This window comes from Brachyhypopomus gauderio, chromosome 15, assembly GCF_052324685.1.
Source record: "Brachyhypopomus gauderio isolate BG-103 chromosome 15, BGAUD_0.2, whole genome shotgun sequence".
NCBI lineage: Eukaryota > Metazoa > Chordata > Actinopteri > Gymnotiformes > Hypopomidae > Brachyhypopomus > Brachyhypopomus gauderio.
In genome coordinates this window covers 19,338,247-19,364,723 of record NC_135225.1, presented here as the reverse complement: position 1 = coordinate 19,364,723, position 26,477 = coordinate 19,338,247, and the positions used below count along the sequence as shown (strand labels likewise).

The window sequence follows — 26,477 nt, the reverse complement described above, 5'->3', positions numbered from 1 at the left end:
TGAGCTAACAAACATATTGAACATATTTTACGAAACTTTTGCAGATTTCATGTCGCCTGCCAAATGTAGGTTGAACTACTAGGATAACATTGCCACCCAGTGACAGAAGGTAAAAGAACAATTAAAGATACCTTTTCTTTTTTTTTATGGCCTGCTATGAAAGCATAAAAGTAAAAGACACATAACAACTCTAATAGGAAATATATGTATATAACATATACATTGTGCCTGACGTCTACCCAAAAGCAAATCTATATCTAACTGTAATGCATCACAAGCTTTGTGAAGATATACACACATATTTTGATTCCAGTTCGATTAGACCCTGTTTGTTATTTACACCTCAGGCAAAAACTCGGGCAAAACTTGCAGACTACATGAGATGAGTGCATGAGAGGTGTTTTGTACAAATCCACAGAGGGCCCAGAAGGTGCTGTTCTTTTGTTAATTCAAGCCGTGAGCAGCAAAGACAGGTGCTTCATCACAATAGCAATATCCCAAAGCTCCATCCTTTATCCTCTCTCTGTCTTTATTATTTCTCTAGGCTCTTGTGTCTTTCAAATTTTCAATTAACCCCTTTGTTTTATTCCCCACATATCAAGTTCTTCTTAGAACCTTCACTTTGCCAGACTGCTTCTTCCTTGCTTAGTGTGTGGTAGCCATGGTAATAGTGGCCAGCAAAGAACAGTAGATTTTATTATACATGTTGAGTATGTGTAGATTACATGCTTATGTGTTGCAGTTTCATTGCAGTGTTGCAGTTTCATTGTCATGGATATATTGGGATGTGTTTGTATCTGTATCAGAGCTGTAGTACTGGAGAACATTATTTTATTAGTCAATGAGGCAATTTGAGGCGGAATAGGCGAATTTTATTAAAATGTCTTTTTGCAACAGTCACCGTGGTCCTTTTGGGAAGTTTTTGTCATCACAAATGAACAAATCAAGCACGATTTATGAAGTCATTGATCATTGGATCATTGAGGATCATTGAACTATGTGCAGGATCACTGTGGCATAACCCCCACATTTTGGCTGCACCATCAATGCTGAATTAGCTGGAGAATGTCATTCTGCCCTGGGAGCAGGGCTAGATGTGCTGTATGTCCCTAACCCAGTGAGAGAACTTCTTCATTTTCAAAATATATTTTCAGCATGCACTTGAAATATTTGAAACATTATGTATTAGTTTATAATTTTGTATGCATGCATGTAATTGTACGTATAGTGAGACCTATATGCAGCCAAACAGGTTTATTGGATGTTTATAGTATTGCACTGGATAGTTGATCATAAGATAATGATTTTTTTTGTTTTCTACGTCAGTGGATGTAGATCTTGATGATATGGGATGCGATTCTGTTCATTCTAAAAATAAACGCTGACATTCCGTTTCAAACGTCAACGCTAGGACAAGAAAATGATTGAGTATCTCGAGTTTATAGGTGAATTCTCTACTGTGCTTTGTTCAGACACTGGGGGGCGCGTTGACTTCTGTACATGTTCCAATAAGAGTTCTACGGTTAAACTTTTTTTTTTTTTTTACTTCCGCTCTCAGACCGGAAGTTAGTCGCATAATTCACGCAGAAGCGTAGCTGCAAATATTGTGGATGGATTTCTACGCGTAACACAAATAGCGAAGTTCACCAAACGCGTTCAGGCTGGGCAACGACACTTTACCACGGAGACGAAAACTCCATCGACCGAGGGAGAAAGTAGCGAAGAAGGAGCAAACCCACAACACTGGAGGTGAGCGGAAACTGTGGTTTTTGTCGGGTTTTTATTTCACAGAGCCAGCTGGCTAGCTTAGCTTAGCCGTGCGCGAGGCCGCGCCGCTCGCGGGTCTCTAACGGTAACGGCGCGCGAGCTAGCTGGGTCGCTAACGAGCTAGCCTGCTAGCTGCGCTCGACTCGGAAGTGGAGCCTAGGCCCCCGTCCCGGCTACTGCCAGCCCCGCTCCGCGCTCGCCTTCTCGGGTTCGTGGCTGCCGTGTCGGGGTGCGTCGCCGAGACAGCGACGTTTCTGGCGAGCTGGACGAGCTGTGGAGCGGAAGGTACCGGGAGGTACTGAAGGAGCGGGGCGCGTCGGGCAGCACCGGGGGGGGAGGCGGCTGGTGTGTGAACCCTTCAGAAGTGAGTCAGCACCTGGAGTCGGTTCGCTGTGGCCCAACAAACCCTCGAGTCTACCGGTGTCCCGTCGTGACAGCGGTATTAATAATAATAATAATACTAATACTAATAATAATCTCTCTCTGTTTGGGAGGGGAAGTGTAACTGAGCACACAAGTCGCGTTAACCCCGTTAACCTGACAGTTAGAGCGATCAAGTAAGCCAGCTAACTCGATAATGAAAGTCAATGTAGTTGATGGTTAACTTGAATAACTACATAGCTAGCTTAATAACGTTGGACTTGCTACAAAACCGCTTCTAGCTTCTTGTTTTACATCAAGAGAGAGTGAGTGTGATGGAAGAGTTTAGCAAGGATAGTTACCCCGACGTTTTCTTTTTTTCACATAGCAATCCACTCCTTCCTACTGTTGTGTACTGTATCTTTCATACTTTAACTGTCTTAATTGTTCATTCTCATCTTAATTTGCGTATCTTGATGGATATGCTTGATGTAGCTTGACAGGTGAAAACGAGCGAGTTATCTTGTCTGTATTTCAGGACTGGCACACCTGTAACAAATGTTATTATAGTTCACTAAGAAAAATGAATTAATATTATTAGACCATTACCTTTATAATATACACAAAATCTATTTGTTGTTACTTTTCAGCTATAATGGTGGGTGAGCGCCGCAATGGGAACCTGCTGGTTCAGCTGGGTCCAAAGCAGCAAGCCTACCCAGAGGAGCTGATCCGGCAGAGGCGCACCCACGACGGCCAGACGGAGTACCTGATCCGCTGGAGTCTGCTGGCGGTGGATGATGGGACCAGCTCGGGCGGCAGCGGGAACGAGACGGGAGGCGGTGCCGGGGGCAGCTCTGGCTCGGGGGGCTCCGGCGGGTCCTCGTCCAACGAAAACAAGACGGAGAACATCCTGATGTGGATGTCCACGGAGGACGTGTACGCCAACTGCCCCACGCTGCTGGGCAAGCGGCCGCTGCTGGAGGAGAAGGCCCGGCCCAGCGGCCAGTTCCCCGCCAGCGAGGTGGAGCAGGCCTTCGACATGAAGGGGGACGTCAAGAACCTCGTCGAGCGCGCTCGGAAACAGATGGCGGAGAACAGCGATTTCGCCGTCAGCCTCACGCACACCATCCACGTGCTGAGTGCCTACGCCAGCATCGGCTCGCTGGTGGGGGTCTTCAAGGAGACCGGGGCGCTGGACCTGCTAATGGAGCTCCTGTGCAACAAAGAGCAGCAAACTCGCCGCAGTGCTGGGAAGATGTTGCGTGCCCTGGCATCTCATGACGCAGGTGTGTAAATATCACTTCTTTTCCTCTGCTGGTGCTCACTCTCGAGACTGAACATTGTCACAAAAAACTTTGAGCCATCACGTTCACATTGCTGTAATTTTTGCCTCGTGAAGAATGTCATACTTGTTGCTTTACTGAATTTTCGTCTAGGACTGTCATGCTGTAGCCTAAAGAACATGCTAATAACAGAGGTTTATGGCTGTGACCAGACTTTTATATATCACCAAACGTAAATCAGTGTGTTTACATGCACTTAATAATCTGATCTGCATTCATCTGACTATTCAAGTGGTCATGTAAACAACACACTTATTTGGATTAAGGCCTAGATATCCAATTAAGAAATCCAAAAAGAGACCTGGATTGTAGCTCGGCGATCAGATTCCTTAGATGTTTACCCTGGTTCACATTTACAGCGTTTAGCTGGCACTTTTATCCAAAGCAACTTACAGTTATGATGGAACACAACTTGAGCAATTAAGGGTTAAGGGCCTTGCCCAGGGATCCAGAAGTGGAAGCTTGGCAGAGGTGGAGCTAAAACTGCCAACCTTCTGGTTACTAGCCAAAACCCTTAATCACTGACCTGTCGCTGCCCTGATTTGAATTGGCCAACAGAATTAAATGCAACATGGATATGGCTACAAAACACTTCAGTATCAATATAGGGAAAGCTGTATGGAAGACGTCATCATCAGTAACCATATTGGCCAGTAAAGTGGGTTTGTGTTCACAAAAAGCTGTGGCAGGGAGTTTGAAGTTCACGTCATACCCCTCTGTGAGACTATTGGTTGGTGGGTTGCACAGTTGAAATCCGATTATTGACTGACTCATGTAAACATGGAGTTTTTACATTATCTGATTACTCAAGCGCATGTAAACGCATCCATTGGATTACCGACAAAATCTGATTTTCTGCAGTTATCCCATTAAGTGAATGTAAATGCACTCAATAATTGAATTAAGAAGTCCCTTGTTCTTTTGACAATGTCCTGTTATCTGTTGCTCTGTTGAGCTGGCTTGCCTCTACACCGTCAATATCTTACAGTTCCACCAGCTTCGCTTGCTGGGTTATACTGAGATTTCTGGATAATAAAAATGTATGGACTGCGAGGCTCAATGAGTCATACTTGTTTTGCTCAGGGAGTTCCTATTTGAAGAAATGTTGGGCCATTTGAACGCAAAAAATCGAATTTATTTAGTCTGCGCTTTTGGAGAGAAATCATATTTCCAGGCCTTGTTTTTGTCTGCTTGAGTCTTGCACGGTTGTTACAGATGTTGGTGCTGTACCCGCTTGCTGGGGATGGACTGAATAGATGGAAGTCTCTTTCATCTTGTGATTTTGCCCTGTATGTTGGGATTGAAACTGGGTCATCAGTTGTCTTCAAATAAGCCCAAAATGAGATGTGCTTATGGCGGGTCTCTTTCACAAAGATAAGTGGCTTGAATCAGCAGAAACAGGAAGAGCTTAATGAATGAGCTCCCACTGAATTTATATGTGCACAAGATGCATTCTGAATGAACTCACCAAGCTCTATGAAGCCATTTTAAATGCTGTTTGTTTACTCAGAAATGACTAAGCAGCAGAGTTTAAAGCAAGAGAGAAACGTGCCATTTTAGGTTTTTTCCCCCCTTTCCGTCATTAGAGTTTCCTGTACTTTAAAGTAAAATACTTGGGTTTTCTATGGTTAGGTATATTTGTACTCATAAACTGCAGGGTTTGCCTCAGCTGGTCTTATGTAGTAATGGTAATTCTATAAGATATTGGATGATATTAAATGTTTATGCTCACAGTATATGGCCTGTGTATTTACTTTTCATACTTGGTTAAATTAATTACAAACCTTAAGCTAATGCTGCAATTTGGGTGCATATTTTTGTTCCCAATTTTTTTTACGAAGCAGAGTCTATTTTCCCAACCGCATCATAGTGTTAAGATAATCTTAAATGAAAAAGTGTTTGATGTGATACTCTGCCAGTAAAGATTGTGTTAAGCCGCTTTGGGGAAACTTGGTCCAGTTCCCAGAGTTTGACTTCAAAGAAGGTGAAATGGTTATAAACAACAGGTGAATATTTAGTGGACAATTTTACTGAGACCGCATTGATTTTCATTTTTATTTTGGTTTTTATTTAGATTTTAAAATACTCTGTGATGGGTGTGTTGCCTTCCACTTCCTTTCTGCATTCTTTGGTTTATGATTCATGGTCTCCTACCCACATAATGTTCTATGGCAGGAATTGTGATAAAATTGTGAGTTATTTTTCCATTTAAGGTATCAAACAATTTTTAAGCAACCAAAACCAAAACCTTGTGGTCAAATGTGTTGTAGGAATGTAATTCGTTTTCTGCTAAGAATATTGGCAGTGGTTCTTCCAATCAGAGCAGCGCGGTGAACATTCTGTAACTCATCCTTCACTTTTGTCTCTTAACTGGGAGAATTAAATGCCTGTTAGATTTTCTGGCATCTGGTGTCAGAGGTATAGTGGAATTAAATGGACTGCATGCACGATATTAACCTTAGTTCATTCATATAAGCCACCTTGTATTGCATGTTGCCTTGTATTGGTGTTTGCTTAAAACATGTTTAACACTTGTAGTGCACAGCAACATTGATCGTTTATTGACACACATGTTGTGTTTATTCCTAAAGGGAAATGCAGACCACTTATTGCAGTATAGAATGTGGAAGGCTAGTCCGTTTTTAATGCATAAGAAACAATCCAGTAAACATTGACCTGTTCACTTATTTCAGACAAAATGTTGATTACATTTCATGACTTCTTTGACGTTATAAAGATGGAAGGGGTAGACTGCGTGATGTTTTAGTGTAGGCCAAACTGCTTTCCAAACTGGTAGCTTTCACAGTGTCCTACTCTCTTTACTCTTACAGGAAGTCGTGCCTATGTACTGTTGTCCCTTAGCCAGCAGGATGGCATTGAGCAACACATGGACTTTGACAACCGTTACACCCTGTTGGAGCTGTTTGCGGAGACCACCTCCTCCGAGGAGCACGGCATCTCCTTCGAGGGCATCCACCTCCCTCAGGTGCTCGTCCTCGTGTCCTCGTGTTTGCTTTACCTGTTTAGAGCGCTCTACCGTGAACGAGACGGCCACCGTTTACTGATGGTGGTTTGAATATCCGCAAATTAAATATTAAACATCATATCTGAATGCTGTAAAGAACTTTTCTGCTAATAACAGAATTAGGAGAGTGCATGTGTGAAGGTTTTGTATCGCGGCCAGCATGAATTTAGCCAGCTTGTGTAGCCTCCATAAAACGGTGAACACCGAGTTAATTCTGGCACCAGATCTTCACGCAGGATTTCCTTGCTTGCTGCAGATCCCGGGCAAGCTGCTTTTCTCTCTGGTGAAGCGCTACCTGTGCGTGACCTCCCTGATGGACAAGCTCAACACGGCGGGGGCGGAGTCCAGCGGCGAGCGCCAGGAGGCGGGGCCCTCGTCCTCCTCGGCGGCCCACCAATCGGAACAGTCCCGAGTGCAGCGGGAGTTCGAGTTCACCATGGCCATGGCCAACCTCATCTCGGAGCTGGTGCGCGTCATGGGCTGGGACCGCAACCGCCAGCCGCCCCTGCTCTGCCCCGCCTCCGGGGGCGGGGCCAACGAGACGGAGGACGAGGCCGGCAGGCGCACGCTCCGCTCCATCTTCCAGCCCCGCTTCTCCGCAGCGCCGACCGCGGCGGCCGCCACGGCCGCCCCGCCGGCCGCCCCGCCCAAGAAGAAGGCGGGAAACGGTTTCAAGACGCGGACGGACTTCGCCACGCGCTCCGCCTACGTGGAGTACGTGCAGGACAACCTGAAGAGCGGCATGCAGGTGCGAATGCTGGAGGACTACGAGGAGGTCAGCGCCGGAGACGAGGGAGAGTTTCGATACAGCAACGACGGATCGCCGCCCGTCCAGGTAGCTGCCGGCTGGACGTCCCAATCGTGTGGGTGTGGGCTTAGAAGCTGCCGGTCTGTTGATGTGTGTGTGTGTGTGTGTGTGTGTGTGTGTGTGTGTGTGTGTGTGTGTGTGTGTCTCTGTCTTTGTGTGTGTGTGTGTGTGCGTGTGCGTGATACAGGTATACTGGAACTCCATCTCCAGGACGTACTGGGTGCACTGGCACATGGTTGAGATCTTAGGTGTTGGGAGCAGTGGACAGGCTGAGAAAGAGACCCAGGAGAAGGCCTCGTCTCTCACAGAGACACTTAAACTCACCGCAGGTTAGACTAGTGTGTATATATACACTTTATATCCGGTTAATAACATTTTGGGGGCGTGCGGTAACTGAGCTGATGTGACATTGACTGTTTGTCTGTAGTGCGTGTGATTGGTGGAGAGCTTTAAAAGGTATGTTCATCCCGTCTGAATGTTGTGACCCTTGACCCCTCTTCTTCTGTGTGGCAGTGAGTCAGACGTTCTTCTCGAAGCCACCGGGTGGTTTGTACTCTTTGCCTTATCTGATGGAGGGTCTTCAGGACGACCCTGGCACCCTCAGCCGTGCCGAGTGGTGGGAGGTGCTCTTCTTCATCAAGAAGCTGGAATCAAAACAGCAGCAGGAGGTCAACGACATCCTGAGGCAAAGCCTCGACGAACAGGTGAGGACGTAGCGGCGCCTTTACGCCGCGTCCCGAGGTTTAGACGAGGGCCTCCGGTCGAGATCTCTCCCCTCTGCTCTCTTTAAGATGGCGGAGCTGGACGAGTCCACGCTGATCCAGCTGACCGTGTCGAGCGAAGTGTCCCGTAAGGTCCTGCACTACCTGAAGGACACGCTGCAGGCCTCCTGTCTGTGCGACCTGCTTTGCTCGCACACCTTCGCCAAACATTACCTGCACCGCGGCGGAGCCGGCCTGGAGGACGAGGAGATGCTCTCCGCCGGCTCCTCAGGGCTCGCCGCGCAGGGCAGCACGCCCGCGTCGGCCGCGCCCCCCACCTCCGCTCCCTCACCCTCCTCCTCCTCCTCCACGCTGGGCTCCGTTTCTAAGAAGGCCAAGAAGGAGATTCCCACGGACAACGGCAGCTGCAACAGCGACACGGAGAGCGAGCTGCCGGCGGAAGACGAGACCAAGTACCCCGAGGACCTGGAGGAGAAGATGAAGGGTAAGCAGGGTCCTGAGCAGAGTTGGTGCTCCTCTGAAGGCCAACTGCGATAACCCTAGTCCTAGTCCTTTAAACTCATTACCACATAACATTTATTAGTATTGAACAGTTATAAGGTGTGTTCTCTAAAGAAAACTCTCTTGCTTGATTGAGCATGATTGTTTTACCTGTGTAATCCAGTCAAACAGGCTTACGGGTCGTTAAATATGCTCAAGGAGCGTTATGAACAAGGAACTGCAAACGGCTTTGGCAAAAAACTACAGGAGCTTTTTGACCACGTCCATTGAACTTCTTATCGTGCTCACGTGATTGCATTTCCCGAAACGGATCGAGGTCTATTTTTGCGTAAACCTCTCGTTCTGCTTCCCGCGACCGCAGTGTTTAACAACCCGAAGGTGCAGGGTAAGAAGACTGCGTTGGAGAAGATCGGCGAGGTCGTGGACATGATGAAGAAGAGCAGCTCGGACTCGGGACACATGCTGGCTGGCATGAAGTTCGTTGGCCGGGTGCTGGAGGAGGAGGGGCCTCAGGAGCGCAGCACGCTTAGATCGGACTCCGCACAGGCCATCCGGTGAGGCTCCGCGTCCTGCCAGTGTTTACATTCAGGGCTGTGTTTTTTGTCAAATTTACAGTCCTGAACTTTGTAGGGAAGAGGGCTGTTCAAGACTGTTTTCCACGCTTTATGTTGTCTCAGCGTTGATGTGGTCATTTGATTGCACCGTACTATGCTAATACAGGTTGCACAAAAACTGTAAACAAATATTAATGATAATGCAAATGTTAAATCGTGCAATTGCGTACTTGTCCCCGAAATACCTGGGATCAACAGGATTCAAAGATTGCAGCATTGCAATTGTTCATTGAAGAATGGATTTTTAAAACTTTGCAATACAATCCAAATATGAAAGTTTCTATTTTAAATAATTATAAAATGTCAAATTATTTTTAGAAATACTGAAATTATTTTGTAAATGAATTTCTGTCTGTGGTCCGTCTGTCTGCTCTCGGGTCATTACTCGAGCTGTGTCAGGAATTTCACCTCACGTGACTGAAGAATGCGTGTCTGTAGGTTGTTACTTGAGTTAATTATGCTCGTCTGTCCTGGTGTCATGCGTGTGGCTCGGGACAGTAGACAGGATTGCGTGCTTAATTGTCATAAATATGGAATAATTTTACAGAAACTCTAAAACTCTTGCCCACATAGCCCAGGGCACAATGTAATGGTCTTTTGAAGTGTAAAACAAAGGATTTGGCCTTTGAAAATAATCTGCTGTGAAAGAATTTAGAAACAGCTTATGCTCAAAGCAGAAGACCACCCAAATGCACACTACGCCGGCACTGGGCTTTGTAGCAGTAGAAATGTGTTCTCTGCTGAGATTGATCACATTTCACTATCTGGAAACGTGATGGTCAAAACTGTTTTTGGAAGATGCCAGATATATTTTTCCCTACCAAGCAAAATACTTTGTGCCAACAGTAAGGTTTGGTGTAGGAGGGATTATGCTTGATAGTTGCTTGGGCTTTCAGAGTTTGGGCTAAGCCACTTTGTCAACGGTTATATAAATGCTATAGCGTAGTTGTATGCTTCCAACTTTTTGGGGCAACAATTTGGGAAAGGCCTATTTCTGTTCTAGTGTTACTGTGCCCCTGTCCACAAAAAACAAAGTCCATAAAGACATTATTTGATGACGTGGGTCGGGTGGCCTGCTCAGAGCCCTGACCTCAGCCCCACTGAACACCTTTGGGATGAATTGGAACACTTGATTGTGAATCAAGTCTCCTTGTCCAATTTCAGTCCCTGATCTCATGAATGGTATTACAACTAAATGCGTTTAAATCCCCATTGACATGGTTCAAAGTCTGCCCAAGAAACGTGGAGTCTGGCTTATATTTGTGCCTTTGGAATATGTTCAGTTAACTTTGTTTGCCCAGTAGTTAATTCTTCATGACCTTCCCAAGGTGGTCTTGGGTTGTAAAAAAGCTTCTTCTTTTTTCCCCTGTGTAAAGCACTTGCTGAATTGCTGTCTTGTATGAAGGGTGCTATATAAATAACTACCTTGCCTTCAGTCTTAAAGTATTATTTAACAAGAAACTAACAACCTGGAAGAGTCCGAGTAGCTCGGTGTTGATGATCCGAGCCCACAGCAGTACCCTTCCTTCAGGTTGCTGATGCATTGCTCCAACTGATACACCACCTACCCACACAATCTGGTTCATCTAGAGTGACTCGTTTCATCACACCTCAGTAGTTGCAGTGTAGTGGCATTTTACAGAGTTTCTCTTTTCAGTCTCGTTTAAGTCTCCTTTTTGGTCCAGAGTCCTGACGTAGAGAAGCTTCCTAATAATAATGCGTACCTTTACATAAGGTGTTGGTCACTTTAAGCCACACCCTCCCTCATAAAGCAATTAAACTTCACCTGAAAATAATTATAACCAGTTAGCATTTAGGTTTTTATGATTAAGAGTTGGATGTTCTAGATAATAATGTAATAATGATTCAATCATAGCACTGAGTTGACTAATACCTTTTATATACAGTGTACATTCTGCCATCATTTAAATCAATCAAGACAACAAAGCTTTTAATATTAGGATAATTGCCGTCTGTTCAATTCAGCATGAATAAAAATGGCTGTAGAATCACTTCCTTCTTCAAAATGAAAGTAAAAACACGTGACTAAGAAACAAGTTGCAAGGATCGAGTACTGCAGCTGTTGGGCGTTGAGCTCAAAAACCATCTCGCTGTCTAGAGTACAGAAATGAAACACACCAGCTCTTCCTCCATTTGTATCTAAACCTCATTCACCAGTTAATGCTGTAAAAATATGTAACTTTCATTAATTTGATCCAAATTTCACAGCTTTCCACAATATGTGCTCAGTTTGCAAATCTATGCATCCTTAGTTTTCTCTCATTATGAATACCTAGCTTGTGAAGCATCACAAAGACGCTGACAGTTGCCCTGCCCTGGAGTCCAGATCAGTCGTCTTATCTGTACTCTGGTCTTGAGTGTGCTTCTCGGGTTTTGCATATCCAAGCAAAAACTCGAAGCAGAACTCATAGAGTTTGTTGTTTAAATCAATATTGAACAAAAGAACAGCAGATACCCTTTGGACTAGAGCAGGGTTCAAGTTTGTGTTTCAAGAATGCCTTCTATACTTGCAGGGCGAGGCTTTTGGACGAGTTACAAGAAATGCTAAATATTTGGCCCATAGAACAAGAAGACATCATAAATTTCTTTTACAATTGACCGTTTTTAGGGGGGGGGGGGGGGGGGGGGGGTGAGAATCTAAAACAACGAACTTGTTTGTGTTGATTTTCTGTTGAGCGATCGAGATAGCAACGGAATGATTGAACACGATGTTTTCCCCGATCCCCAGAGACAAGGTGTTAAAGATGCTAGTGGAGCTGATCGGCAGTCCGCCAAAGCAGAACGCCATTTTCGCCCTGCTCCTCACGCGCAGTCTCATGCTCAAATACGACTGGCGGGTGTCCTTCGCTACCGAGGGGGGGGTGAAGGCCACACTGTCCTGCATGCAGGAGTATCCCACTTGCCAAAGAGTGCAGCAGATCGCACTAGCAGTAAGTCTCCCTATTGACGACCAAATGTGACGTCCTTCCAAAGAGGCTGGTATTGTTTATGGTGTTAAAGAATCAACCTTGACCAACCAGACAAGAATTTTACAGTCTTTTACCATTTTACCATCAGTAGGAACCTGTGATTTAATATAAGCTATGTGAGCACAGACTAAACAAAGGTGTGTGTGTGTGTGTGTGTGTGTGTGTGTGTGTGTGTGTGTGTGTGTGTGTGTGTGTGTGTGTGTGTGTGTGTGTGTGTGTGTGCCCTGCAGACTCTGAAGGTGATCACAGGCGCCAGTAAACACGATCTGCGTGGTGTGGGCAGCAGCCTGCCCCTGTCTGAGTCTGGCACTCAGATGATGCTGGAGATCTTTGCCAGCATTGGGTCAGCAACACCTGAGGGCTCCAAGGGTCTTCTGAGTGCCGTTCCCTCTGCGATCGACCTCATGCTCAACACCCCTGGGTACGTGACTCATTCTGACGTCAGTCAGACATCGTGCCTCGCAGGTTTATTTGTTTGACTTACTGATTCGAAGCACGTTTTCAATGCAGTAATTGTAACGCTCGAAGTGTTGTCGACTTGTCAGCGATTGTTCAGTAGGCGGTATGTAGTCTGACGACGTGCAGATCTTCTAACGATGTTCTCCCCTCCGATTCGCCCAGCTGTGGTCGGTCGGTGCGGAATGGCCTGCTGGTCATAATCATGCTGATATCCAATCACAAGAGTCTGGCAGAGCAGCTGGTGGCCTGTGATGTCATCAGCGTCCTCAAAAAGTGTCATTCTGGCCAGCGCTCGGAAAGGGTGCTGGCTATACTTGCCCTCAAGCTCATTACGTTGGTGCACAACTTGGAAAATAAAGGTACAGTGATGAGGAGACATGTCCTGTGCTTGTTCATGGTTTCTTCCGAGCATATTCACGTTTACATTTTGCTCATTTCTCGTGACTTTCTCGTGAAGTGGTTTGGTACAACCAGAGTTCTGTCACCCGCGGCGCTCTTCGACGTTTTTGTGGTGTCTTTCCTCCAGAGTCCAAGGAGGACATTGACTTCAAGGACCGAGAGCTGATGATGCTGGTTGTGGGCCTGAAGGAGATGACCACCACCAAGGAGGTGATCCTGGCCCTGGAACGTCTGCTGTGCGACGACGCCACTCAGCTGGAGGAGGAGAGGAGCGAGGTGATGCAGAGCAGAGACACCTTCCAGGACCTGGTGCGCGTGATGGACCAGCACAGGGTGGACCGTGCTATGCAGCTCCCCATCCTCAGGCAAGTGTTCAGTGATGCAGCCACATCAGGACACGCCCCCTGTTTATGGGTGGAGTTTGGCCACCATACTGATTGTTTTTTTTTTTTAATGCCTTTGTACTGCAAAATGGTGAGGATAGTCTGGATCAGCTTTTAGAAATCTACGACAGAATCCTCACAAATGTGCTAAATGGTGGTCATGAAATCGTTATTGTTGGTTTGATTCAGTATGTTCAGTTCTGGTTGTCGTTTGCGAGAAACATTTGGATATTTATGCCTTTAGTTATTTGAAAGTGCAGGAGATGTTATGATGTGCTGCGGTGTAACAAAATAATAATTTGGGGAATAATTTAGGGCAGAAAACTGAAAAATGAATGTTTCTTTTTTTTTTTCTTGCATTAACAGAATCTTGAACAAGTTCTTAGACCACTATCAGGAGGATCTGTTACCCTGGCATGAGTGCATTGAACCTTGCCTCTCCTCCATGACGGCCTGCATCAATGACCGAGAGGTAGTTATTGGTCTTCGCACATATGCCTGGGCATGGTTGTGTCTCCACACAGAACCTGGGAGGTTCTAGTCTTTGTTTTCCTTGCACTTTCCCCAGACTGTCCAGCAGGTCGTCCAGTTCCTCTATCGCCTGGCCTCTCTGAACAAGGACTACGCCGTGGTCATGTGTCGCCTCGGGACGAAAGACGCGCTGGTCAAAGCTCTGGACAAACACAGCACCAACCTGCTGATGGTCACAGAGCTGCGGGATCTGATCAGTGACTGTGAGAAGTACGCCAGCCTCTACAAGAAAATGACCACCAGCGTGCTGGCGGGATGCATCCAGGTGGGTGACTGTTGCAAACTGCTTTGTCAGATTCTTACAAGAACACCCACACACACACACACACACACACACACACACACACACGCTTGTACTGTGTTTGACACATTTTCCATAGGATCTATTATATATAATTTCTCTTTTGCAATAGATGGTTTTGGGCCAGATTGAGGAGCATCGGCGGAGCCATCAGCCCATCAACATCCCTTTCTTTGACGTCTTCCTACGTAATTTGTGCCAAGGTTTGTAAAAGACACGCGGTACTGATTTCTGTCTGATAAAGTGAGCCTGTCACCTTGAAAAAAGTAACTTCAATGTATTACAGTAAAGATGGCCGCCTGTTTGAATCAAACTTGAGCTGCACAAAAAGCTCAGAACCTGCTGGTACTCCCTCTCAGCTGACTTGACTTCCCCTCTAGATTTGGAAATAGTGTATATAGATGAAATGTGATGTTTTGTGTAAGATGCTCAAGTCGACACAATGTTCTCAAGATGTTTTGTGTGTCCCTCAGGCTCCAGTGTGGAACTGAAGGAGGATAAATGCTGGGAGAAAGTGGAAGTCTCCTCCAATCATCATCGAGCGAATAAATTAACTGACAAAAACCCCAAAACGTACTGGGAATCCAATGGGTGCACAGGTTCCCATTTCATCAATATCTACATGCACAAGGGGGTGGTCATTAGGTACGTTTCCAGGCATTTGATGTATGTTTTTGTGGTTGTGGTGTCTAAATTCGTTTCTCTGTGTTTCCCCCATTTCCCCAGGGAGCTTGCGGTGCTGGTGGCCAGTGAGGACTCGAGTTACATGCCGGCTCGTATAGTGGTGCTGGGGGGAGATGATCCCACAAACATCAACACTGAACTCAATACTGTAAACAAGCACCCTTTCCCCTCTGCAGTAATCTTGTCAAATGGGATCGTTACGGTGTGCCACACACTCTGACTAAACGCTCGATTCTGTCTATGAACAGGTAAACGTTCCTCCCTCTGCCGGCCGCGTGGTTCTGCTGGAGAACATGACCCGCTTCTGGTCCATAGTTCAAATCCGGGTCAAGAGATGTCAACAGGTCAGACGAGAATTGCTGCCTCCCTTGTGCCCATTGAAGTTGAGACAAAGGGGTCAGACTTGGTCAAAGCGCACTTGTTGTTGTTTCTGCGTCAGGGTGGCATCGACACACGCGTGCACGGCTTTGAAGTCCTGGGCCCCAAGCCCACGTTCTGGCCCGTGTTTAAGGAGCAGCTGTGTTGCCGCACCTACCTCTTCTACACCACCAAGGCCCACACCTGGTGCCAGGAGGTCCTCGGCGAGAAGAGCCAACTGCTGCAGCTTTTTAATAAGTGAGTCTGCCCTGCCCAACATCTCCTGTCTCCTGGAGCCAAAACTAACGTAGCTCCTTTGCGCATTCACACCTCTCGGAAGTAAATCACGCACCATCCGTACCACCGCGTACCGTCTCCGTGCCGTCTGCGGCCGTGCGGTCCTGCGGCTCCCTCCGTCTCTGGTCTTCTGGTCTTTGAAAGCTGCTTTCTTCTGCCCCGTGTTGTTGGTATCAGGCTGAACAGCGCTCTGCGTCACGAGCAGATGTTTGCTGAACGCTTCCTCCCTGATCCCGAGGCAGCGGAGGCCTTGGGCAGGACCTGCTGGGAGGCCCTCATCACCCCCATCGTGCAGAGCATCACTGTGTCTGGTAACCAACCACAGTTCACTCTGAGGAATATTGAATTGGCCTAACACGGCTTGCCCACTTAAGCTTCTCATGCCAGGACATTCTCCTGTCTGTGGCCTGCGTTTATAATCGATTTAGGAAGTTAATTAGAATAAATTTCATTTCTTCTGAAAATCGACAATAACATTGGTTCCAAATGTACTTTTTTTTTCTTCTTTTTTTATTTTTTTATAAACCCACTGTTCTCCTTTTGCATAACAGAGACGTCTGTTCTGAGCCCTCTGGCCTGGTTGCTCAGCGAGTATTTGGAAAACGCAGAGTCCTCCAGGCGCTATAAAAGCAGGGCCTCCATCTTTAACTCTCGCGTGCGACGCCTCACCCACTTACTCGTGCACGTGGACACCAGCCAAGCAGACACGGAAGAACTCAAACCTCCCGTCAAATCCAGTGAGTGACCCCCGACCCCCCCCTTGTAGGAGAGAACCCCACTCATTTGGCTCTGCCCTCCCACACGAAAACATCTGAATATTCTTCTTTTAACGTACAGTTCACGTCCGATGCTAGCGATGCTGGTCGTTGCTATGATTAAGAATTCGAAAATTGCTGACGAAGTTTTCAGACGATGTAGAGAAGTGTCCTGGCTGTTTCGTTCTATCTGGTGATCAGTAACAGCTTATAAACCACAGTAGTTCAGGCTCCTTGTTCAAAGTATTTCTCTTGTTTTCAGAAGGTATCAACAGAAGCAAAGATGTGAAGAGTAAGTAACAGCTTAGAGGATAATCAGAGATCCCTCCCCCATTTAATTTTGTCACACAACACAATGTTTTGCTCTTCATTGGACCTTTCAGCAAAATCCATCCATCAACTCCGTACTAACCATAACAAAGTACCGCCAGCGTTTGGACTTTTTTTTTTGTTTTATTTATTTCTTTTTCTTTTCCTCTTGCTTTTTAAAAAAGTCGTTAACGTAAACAGCCTTCAAATCCCACATGCCGGTTACAGAAGGCATCATTTCCCCCTCAGTTCAGCTTGGCTTTTTGGTTGGCATGGAACTCTTTATAGCCTTCCTCGTGAGATGTGGGTGAGGACAGCTTTTGCGGTGTTGCCTTCCAGATGGGAAAGAGGGCAAGAACAAGGAGACGTCTGCCGCCTCCTCCTCCTCCTCTTCCTCATCTGCTGCTAAGCCCAAAGTGAAGAGCACCAGCAGCATTGCAGGCATCGCGCTGTGCTGGCAGGGCGTCGTCCAGCGCCAGGTAATCGCCTTCCTTGCGAATAAATTTGAGGCGCTACGGTGTTTTTCCCCAAGCGAACATGCCGAGGAAGAGTCGTTTAAGCGGAGCGTCGTACCGCCGTTTTTAATGCCTTTGGTTCTTGTGCGCCGCAGGTGAAGAAGTTCCTGGACTTGACGTGCAGCTTGGGGGACTTTGTGGAGCGCTACAGGAACATGTACCTGCACCTGAAGAAGGCCATGGAGGAGCTGTTCGGCCAGCAGACGGCCTTCGTGCTGGCGCTGCGCCAGGGGTTCTCCGCCGCGTTGCTGCAGCTCTCCATCCTGACGTCCATGCACGTGAGTCTGGGGTTCCTCACGGGTTCCTCACGGGTTCCTCACGGGTTCCTCACGGGAATCCACCCCCCCCGTGGGAGCCGTTTTGCCAAAATGTTCGCAGCAGGTGCCGTGTTCTGATTTTATTTATTTTTTCTTCGCTAGGTGAGCGAGAGATTTGCGCAGTACATAGACCACATGATCGAGGAGAGCGGTGTGGACTCCGGGAACGTGGAGACCCTCAACCAGCTGCAGCAGTTCCTGGAGCCCATGCTCTTCCTGTCTGGCCTGGAGCTGGCCAACACCTTTGAGCATTTTTACAGGTCCGATAAGACGCTCCTCGTGTTTGAAGGCACACGCCGGTCTTTCTGGTTTACTCACGCCCCCTCCCCCGCCCCCCCCCTCCCTCCGCTTCGCAGGTACTACCTGGGCGACCGTCTGCTGAGTCAGGGGAAGGTGTGGCTGGAGGGGGCGGTGATCGAGCAGATCGGCACCTGCTTCCCCAACCGATTCCCCCAGCAGATGCTAAGCAACCTGAGCGAGTCCGAGGAGCTGCAGCAGGAGTTCCACCTCTACCAGCTGCAGCAGCTGGACAAGAGTCTGCAGGACATGGACGAGGAGGTGAGGAGCCCGAGGGGCCCCCGCACGGTCAGACACGCCCACACGGGAGACGGGGCGCACGAGCGCGTTTCGGGCCGGACGTGGCGGTGACGTCCGGGCGCTGACTTGCGCGTGTGTTGATCAGATGAGCGAGGAGCAGCTGTCGGAGCTGGAGGAGGAGAGCGAGGTGAAGGTTCTGGTCTTGTCCCCGCGCTGCTGGGCCGTCTCCGCCCCGTGCTACTTGGAGAACCCCGGCAAGTTCTTCCCCGTGCAGCTCTGCAGCTACCTGGCCGAGTTCACCGACTTCTACTCCAACAGTTAGTCCTGCGACTCGCGCGCACACACACACCGTCCAGATTCATCTTCGTGCTTATTTTAGAACAATGTCGTTTTGTGATGATGTTGGTCTGACCTGTGTGTGTGTGTGTGTGTGTGTGTGTGTGTGTGTGTGACGGTAGGTCAGTGCATGTACAGCCTCAGCAGCAGTAAGCCACGGCGTCTCCAGTGGACCTGGCTTGGCCACGCCGAGCTGAGTTACGGCTCCTGCACGCTCTACGTCTCCACGCTGCAGATGTACATCCTGCTGCAGTTTAATCAGCAAGAGGTACAGGACACACAGCCGACAGCAGAGAAATCCATTCATCGGCTTCTTTAGACTTCCCCACTGCTGAAATTCCACCCCCTCTCTCTATCTCTCTCTCTCTCCCTCTCCCTCTCTCCTCTTCTTTCTACCCTCAGGAGGTGAAGCTGGAGGGGTTGCAGGAGGCCACTGGCCTGTCTCCTGCTGTGCTTGCACACGCTCTGAGACCTTTGACCTCCGAGAAGGGCGTCCTGACGCAGGAGCCAGTAAATGGTGAACACACTGGTGAGAGAGAGCATCAGTATTGTCTCGCTCAACCAAATGCATTATTGTATTGTATATTTATATTTATTTATATATGTATTATTATTTGTTTCATTGTAACATAATACAGATTTAAACACTATAAAATGAGTTTTGATTTATTGTAAGATCCATGTTAAAAGGAAGAAGTTATCCTTGACAGATAGACGTGACGGAAGACGTGAGTGTGTTTAACTAATTTACCGATGACACTCCAGGTGTTCTAAGATTAAGAAAGAAGTTGTTGGCACAGAACTGTGAGAAGCAGAGTTACTGCTACCTGCTGCCCAAGCAGACCTACCTGAACGTGGACGAGGACGTGGCCTGCACGCTGGAGAGGAAACGCAACTACATGTACTGCATCATCGTGCAGATCATGAAGAGCGAGAAGGAGATGCACATCGACAACCTGGTCTTCAAGGTAGGGTCACCTCATTATAGCACCTAGCCCCTCGTTATAGCACCTCGCACTGATCCGGCTCGTCGGTGCTCATTCTCCGCCCCTCCGTCTGCGCCACAGGTGCTGGACGCGTGTCAGAAGCAGGAGGCGGGCCCCTCCCCCGGCCCCGCCCCAAGCCCCGCCCGCTTCAGCTGCAGCACGGCCGACGTGCTCTCCTGCATCATGCACGTCATCAACAAGGGCTACGTCCGTCGCAACGAGGACAACCCCCACATCGTGGAGTTCCTCGCCGAGGAGCCCTCCACGCCCCAGAAGGGGCAGGCACACTTCTTCAGCAAGCTGGACCTGAAGAAGGCCCCCAGCAGTGGCAAGGCCGACATCAGGTGTGCTGATGACCCTTAACCCTTGACCCAATGTACAGGCGGTGGGAGAAGATACTCGGTGGCTTAAATATGGCCGGATACATGCTGTGCCCTTCGGAGTTTGTTTGTTTGTTTGTTTTATTCATCAGTCTAAAGAAAGGAGAGATTTTTCCAAGTGGGCTCTACTCTCAGGGCAGGCAGACCTCAGCTCCGCCTCCCCGACGCCGTCTGCTTTCGCAGTTTTCCTGTCTATGTATCTGAGGCATTCTAGGAAGATCATTTGTTTATCATTGTCTTCACATCTCTAAGCAATATTACAGACCTGCTGCTTCTGTGTTTGATCTTTAAAGTGCACTTTATCTTAAATAAAGGCTGAACAGCTCCGTTCCTGATGACTCCACCTACATGGTGCCAGACTAAACCAGACTAAACCAGTGCCATCGGCTTTGGCCCGATTCCCTTGAGATGACATCGTGGTCCCACTGAATTTGACCAGCCCATTTTTGAGGGAAACTGAAGAGGGCTTATTTTCAGATTTGTCAGAATACTTTTGTTGAGGTGACCAAACATAGAAAATATGTTAATCGGTTTTGTTCCTTTCATTTAGCCAGAGAACATCTCGTAACACAATCTACTCAGCAGTCAAGTGTGATCTCAAACCTTCATGTGGTCTGCAACGAGATTTCTCTAAAACGACTCATGATACCTGGAGTACAAGCAGAATTGTGCTCTTCCTCCTGGTTCTACAGTGTGTACATGATTTGAAGTTATTAGAACAGCACATGCATTGATCATCAGGAATGTTTCAGTCCTCCTGTAAACTTGACATGTTTGGTTCATGTCTGTGAGCAGTCAGGTTGACTGACTGAGCTTTACAGCTAGATACTGCACTTCACTTTAAAGCCATCAACCTTTCAAAGAACTATATGGCTCTATGATATTACTGTGCCACAAAATTGAAACATGTAGTTATGCCACATGTTTAGAAGCAGGCAAACGTATACATATGTTTAACAAATTTTAAGAAATAAAGTTAATATTCAATTTTGAACCGTGCTTGTTGTTTATTCTTTTGCTTAACCTGAAAAACGTTCAGAAGAAAAATCTATGTGTCTGCTTGTTGATGCACCGCTGAAAAATCAGGAAAAAACAGACAGCATGTTTAGTTTACCATCTCTGATATGACCGCAAGTTAAACTATCTTCAGTCTGTTGATATGAAGAAGGAAAAAAAAAACCTTTGGTACTCTTAAGTATAAATTGTCACGATGGATTTCTCGGATGAGAAGTCCGTGGCTTTCGAGTGTACAAATAACCACATCTCAAAAAGATAAACGGAGCCCTTGCTGAAAAGGGTGCTTGCAGAAACGTGTTCATTTGAACCCCTTCCTACATGTGACTTGGTGTGTGTGTGTGTGTGTGTGTGTGTGTGTGTGTGTGTGTGTGTGTGTGTGTGTGTGTGTGTGTGTGTGCCCTCTGCAGCCTGGGAGGCCTGGCCGTGGCCCCTGCGAGCTCGGAGGAGGGCGTGCTGGAGGCTGTGCTCTTTTCCATGGGCCGCACCATGACCCAGGAGGAGGTGAAGCAGCTCATGCAGCGGACCGTCCAGCAGGTGGCCTGCACTCTCAGCCTGGACCGCGACCGGGCCGAGCACCTGCTCGTGCACTGCAAGTGGAACGTCGACCTGTTGATCCAGCGCTACACGGACGATCCGGACTCCCTGGTGCTGGCCGCCGGCCTGGAGATCCGTAACCCCCAGCCCCCTCCCGTCACCCTCTGTCCCGTGTGCCTCATCTCCCGGGCAGCCGACGGCGAAGCCACACCCATGCTCGGCTGCATGCACTATTGCTGCAGGGTGAGCGTCCGATACGAGGTTACGCAAGTGACCTCTGCACTGAATTGTGAGGTCCAGACATGGCAAAATAGTATCGTGAATTTTTGCAGCCGGTGCTGTTCATTTTTTAAACAGTTACGAGTATTTGAAAGGTTTTGCTAATGTATTTAAAGTAGCTAAAGGTTCTTTGCAAGAACAGAAATCTCAAGCTAGCTAAGGTAGTTGATGGAGATTAATTACTCAGAAAATACTCAGAGAAACATTTTTTTTATTTCTTACAAAGTACATTTGCCTGACTTAATGTGGCGGACTAAGGTTATGACTTGGGGTTATGGAGTGCGTAATGCATGACGTTTTATATTGCTGTATTTCAGTTCTCTCCCCTCTCAGTCTTGCTGGCAGGAGTACCTGACCACCCGCATCGAGCAGAACCTGGTGATGAACTGTGACTGTCCCATCATAGACTGTCGCGCTCAGCCCACATCTCAGTTCTTCTACAACATCCTGGACAAGGACACCATCGCAAAGGTTCGACCTCCTCTGCCGTTTCACTAAACTAAACCCAGTTGGTTTGGCGGAATTGACGGAGGCGCGGGGGGGGGGGTCTGAGACGTCTTGACGTGCGCCTCTCCCGCAGTACGAGAACGCCCTCCTCCGAGGCTACGTGGAGTGCTGCTCCAACCTGACCTGGTGCACCAACCCTCAGGGCTGTGACCAGATCCTGTGTAAGGAGAACATCGGCAGCATGGGCACCTGCTCCAAGTGCTGCTGGTCCTCCTGCTTCAGCTGCAACTTCCCAGAGGTGAGCGCGGAGCACGGCTCAACTGGGTCGGAGCCCGGACCCTCCCAGCTCGGCTGAACTGGGTCGGCGCCCGGACCCTCCCAGCTCGGCTGAACTGGGTCGGCGCCCGGACCCTCCCAGCACGGCTCAACTGGGTCACGGTTCTGTTTTTTTGCAACCCTTCTACACAATAGCCGTTTTTCTGCTGTTCTCCAAGGCTCACTACCCAGCCAGCTGCAGTCACATGTCCCAGTGGATGGACGACGGTGGATACTATGAAGGGATGACCATGGAGGCCCAGAGTAAACATCTGGCCAAACTCATCTCCAAACGCTGCCCCAGCTGCCAGGCGCAGATCGAGAAGAATGAGGGCTGCTTACAGTACGTGTGGACACACTGTTACATCACACACACACTAATGGGTGGATGGGTGTGTCTGAGTGTGTACTGCCTGTACAGCTAACCCCACCCCCAACACCATTAGCCTGCATTTAATGACGGACTGCAACAATGATTCCACCCAGTACAATTACAATCCTCTGTGCAAAGTTTTTACCCATTACACAAAGCATAAATTTAATGTTGTTGGGTGATTATCAAAGAGTAACTGTGATTATTCAATCAGGATAATATAAAAAATATTACATAATAAAAAGAAAAATAAATACTTATGAGAGACTATTGGTTCACACCTAACTGTGCCACATATTGAACACATATTGCATTGAGCACTTAGAATAGGTCAGGTCCAAGGTCAACACATGCCCTCCCAGAGACAAAACACAGGACTGGATAATCCTGAAACTGAAATAGAGAATGAACACACACACACACACACATGTTCACACACAAAGTAGTTGCCCATATCCAATCACTTAAAAGAAAATGTAGTTCTATGAGGGAAAAAAGGACATTTTTAATGTATATAACAAATTTGTTTGATCTTCTAGCATGACCTGTGCCAAATGTAACCATGGATTTTGCTGGAGATGTCTTAAGCCATGGAAACCAACTCATAAAGATTATTACAACTGTTCGGCCATGGTGAGTGATTCATTCAGAAGTGTGATTGGCATTTCTTTTTCTTTTGCACCCGTCCTGTGCTTGTTTTAGATGCTTCTTATAGTGGGAGAATAATAATTAACATGTGAGAATAATAATTATTCTCGCTGCAGGTGAGCAAAGCTGCAAGGCAAGAGAAGAAGTTTCAGGACTACAACGACAGGTGCACCTTCCACAATCAGGCCAAGGTCAGAGGGCGCTGTGTGCCCGTGAAACACACATCCACAGTATTACCTGCAATGGTCAAAGTAGCTTATTTCACTTTGTTAATGACTTTCTTCAGGATTTTGCCATCAATCTGGAAAACAAGGTGTCTTCCATCAATGAAGCCCTGCAGATGAAATCTTTGACATTTGTCATTGACGCCTGCAAGATTCTTGCTCAAGCTCGTAAGGTAAGATCTCTTTTTTTCCAGTCCTGGTAACCCTCCTCTAACACGCATTTTTGTTACATTCCATGTATTACCCTAAACCGAGGAATTGGCGTTCTACAGTACTCGGTTACCTAGTCGGAACGGACTGACTCGGGACCCTCAGGACTGGACACAAACCCTCTGGTCTACGGCAGTTCTGTGACTTGAGGACTAGCTCTTCTTCTAGATCTCACTTTTCTAATGTACGTTTGTGATGGACATGCTGTCCGCTCGCTCCTCTCATCCCCCAGGTGTTGGCCTACTCGTGCGTCTACAGCTATTACAACCAGGACACGGAGAAGATGGATGTCATGGAACAACAAACAGATGCTCTAGACCTTCACACCAACGCCCTGCAGATCCTGCTCGGTTAGTGATAAAGAAATGAGTATGTTTAAAAAATTTACAAACTGCACGGCGTCTCGCAATCCAACTTTCCTTTTCGCTGCGGAGTGCTTTGGTTGCGAGTCATCACAAGTGCGAGTCACTGATGCGAGGTTTGTCTTTGGCCCGCGTAGAGGAAACCCTGCTGCAGTGCACGGACTTGGCTTCCTGTGTCCGGCTGCTGAAGCCCGAGCACCTCAACACTGGATTGGAGCTTATTCGTCGCATACAGGAGCGTCTAGTGGCCATCCTGCAGCATTCCACGCAGGTACACGCCCACCGCCACGTTCTACAACAGCAAACCCAGTGAAACCCCAGTGCGGCATTGTGCTTGTTTTCTTAATCGGCATGGTTTGAGGAAACTATTGATCCGGACGCAACTTGTTGCGCTGAGAGTGACCGTTGATCCCAAAGTCAGTGAGCTGCTCTGGAGCGTAACGACCACGCTCAAACCCTCTCCACACCTCCTGTATCCCTTCTCCGCTTGTTTGTAGATGTCCCATTTTCAGGTGCATTTCTCCAGGTATTGTGTACACTTAGCTGCAAAGGGCTTTTTTAAAAAAATTATTATTTATTTTTATTTTTATTTTTTTATCGGTAGGACTTCCGTGTAGGATATCAGTCCAAGAGTGGGCCAGATCAGGAGGCTGCTCAAGCCTCAAACCTTGCTAACAACACAGACACGAACAAAGAGTGAGTTATTACACATGGACAAGAGTGATGTCAAACCTCTCAGACTCGCAGTGTACATTGTGCTCAGTCTTCCTGATGGAAGAAAATGCCTGTTTAACCATTGTATTGTGTACCGTGCATACTGCGGATTTTTACATCAGATCATATGCATGTTTTATCGTTGCATTTGACAGACAAATGGTTTGTTGCGAAAAGTAATATTCCGCACGTTTTCAGGTCCAAGTCAGATAGAGGCTCTGAGACGGGAGACTCCGACAACAACAATTACACCGGCGAAGACGTGGGTGATGAAGCAGAGGAGGATGAGTATGATGATGAATACGTACCAGAATGGCACGAAGATTACGATGAAGAAGAAATCGATGAGGATGACTTCTTCTCTGATGACGATGAATCTGAGAACCTAGAGAGGGACTTTAGTCCTTTTGATTAAATAAAGGTTAATGCCTGTTAATTATATTTAGAATGGGAGAACATGAAGGAAATATCTAGAATGGCGTTTCCCAGTTCTAGTCCTGGAAGTCCTCAGGAATAGATTTGAGAAACTGTGATCTAGGAATAGGCAATCGAACACTACCACCGTCATGTTTGAGGACAGACAAGCGCTTAAAAGTAAAAAAAAAAAAAATTGCTTTTTTTATATATCAAAAGTTCTCTGCTTGTCCTCTTAGTTTGATTTGCCCCATATCAATCAATATGTTGCACTTCAGTTTGCTCTTTTTCTGTGTAAAATGTTAATTCACTTAAGTTTATGCTATTTTCTATTCCTCACGTTTTCATTTCAGATGAGGTGATCTTTAAGTCCATGGAAGGATCCATTTTGAGGATATACTGCAGCATATGCTGCTGTTACACTTATTTTTTTTAATATAGTCCTCTTTTTAATAACATTTACAGCTTTATTGTTCACATGCAACAACAAAGAACGGATGTGTGTCCAAGCATTGACAAAATGTTTAAAAAAAAAAGTGTTAAAGGGTTGCATTGATTTATTTTGTAGTTAATTCTGATGCCTTTATATGCTGTATTTCAGAAAACTTGTTAGGTCACAATGGAAAATTGAATTGAAGATTAATATGGAAAATATTTGCAGAGGCCAATATTATTTGTAGAAAGTTGAATGAATGAGCGCTTGTGTTTAAGGGCTATGTGTAAAATGAATGGAGTCTGAATATGGTTACTTTAAAATGGCTACACATTTTGGGGCCTGTGTCAGAAAAAGGTGGCAAATAACTTGCGACTCTGCTTTATGAACATGTTATGGCAATAAATATTTGAAAGTAAAATGACACATAACCACATTATTTGCTGAGCAAAACCTTATTTTGCTGTTATTTTTTCCTTAAAAGAAGAAAATGGAGTGATTTTTGGACATGTTCATGTTCACTTGTATAAAAAATTGAGATATCAAATATCTTGCAGTGTCCAACTTTGAATCTGCTGTAGGCTGAGATATTATATATTCGTGTACCGTTCCGCTCACATGTTGAAAGAAGTGCAACTTCAGCTAACTAAATAAAATGCTTTTCTTGAATTTTCTTGGCCTGGTTGTTATTATTTCTAAGTAGTGAGTTGTGTTAATGCAAAACAAACGTATTTAACAATAAACCTATTTAACAAGAAATACTACTCCATACAGGACGGACTTTTAATAAGTTTGGGCTTTAAATTTGAAAACCGAACGTGACTTCCG

General features: G+C 46.8%; 1 protein-coding gene across 6 annotated transcripts; it reads left to right on the top strand.

Moving 5' to 3' along the window:
- The first annotated feature begins 1,558 nt into the window (after window positions 1–1,558).
- cul9 (cullin 9) lies at window positions 1,559–26,322 on the top strand. 6 transcript variants are annotated; one of them, XM_076975536.1, is made up of 43 exons: window positions 1,559–1,749; window positions 2,778–3,416; window positions 6,305–6,459; window positions 6,755–7,333; window positions 7,494–7,635; window positions 7,820–8,010; window positions 8,098–8,512; window positions 8,891–9,083; window positions 11,893–12,094; window positions 12,364–12,554; window positions 12,755–12,951; window positions 13,119–13,356; window positions 13,741–13,846; window positions 13,943–14,170; window positions 14,319–14,409; window positions 14,680–14,851; window positions 14,933–15,038; window positions 15,139–15,234; window positions 15,330–15,505; window positions 15,722–15,855; window positions 16,096–16,281; window positions 16,562–16,591; window positions 16,948–17,087; window positions 17,219–17,401; window positions 17,543–17,700; window positions 17,797–17,998; window positions 18,123–18,294; window positions 18,436–18,581; window positions 18,716–18,842; window positions 19,079–19,281; window positions 19,381–19,643; window positions 21,104–21,473; window positions 21,843–21,980; window positions 22,090–22,254; window positions 22,451–22,614; window positions 23,184–23,277; window positions 23,409–23,483; window positions 23,579–23,689; window positions 23,959–24,076; window positions 24,226–24,359; window positions 24,693–24,784; window positions 25,001–25,223; window positions 25,570–26,322. In XM_076975536.1, exons 2-42 carry the CDS (start codon window positions 2,783–2,785, stop codon window positions 25,215–25,217), a joined length of 7,734 nt encoding a protein of 2,577 aa, XP_076831651.1. In that variant the 5' UTR covers window positions 1,559–1,749; window positions 2,778–2,782; the 3' UTR covers window positions 25,218–25,223; window positions 25,570–26,322. The 6 variants fall into 6 exon arrangements, 5 of the variants coding, with proteins under 5 accessions (XP_076831651.1, XP_076831652.1, XP_076831650.1 ...); XM_076975537.1 differs by having other exon boundaries at window positions 16,565–16,591; window positions 25,001–26,322; XM_076975535.1 differs by having other exon boundaries at window positions 25,001–26,322.
- Window positions 26,323–26,477: the final 155 nt, after the last annotated feature.

Coding starts and splice junctions, on each gene's coding strand:
- cul9 (XM_076975536.1), top strand. CDS start 2,783: ATGGTGGGTGAGCGCCGCAATGGGAACCTGCTGGTTCAGCTGGGTCCA. Junction 14,852..14,932: donor CACAAGGGGGTGGTCATTAG/GTACGTTTCCAG, acceptor CCATTTCCCCAG/GGAGCTTGCGGTGCTGGTGG. Junction 21,981..22,089: donor ACAAGGACACCATCGCAAAG/GTTCGACCTCCT, acceptor CCTCTCCCGCAG/TACGAGAACGCCCTCCTCCG.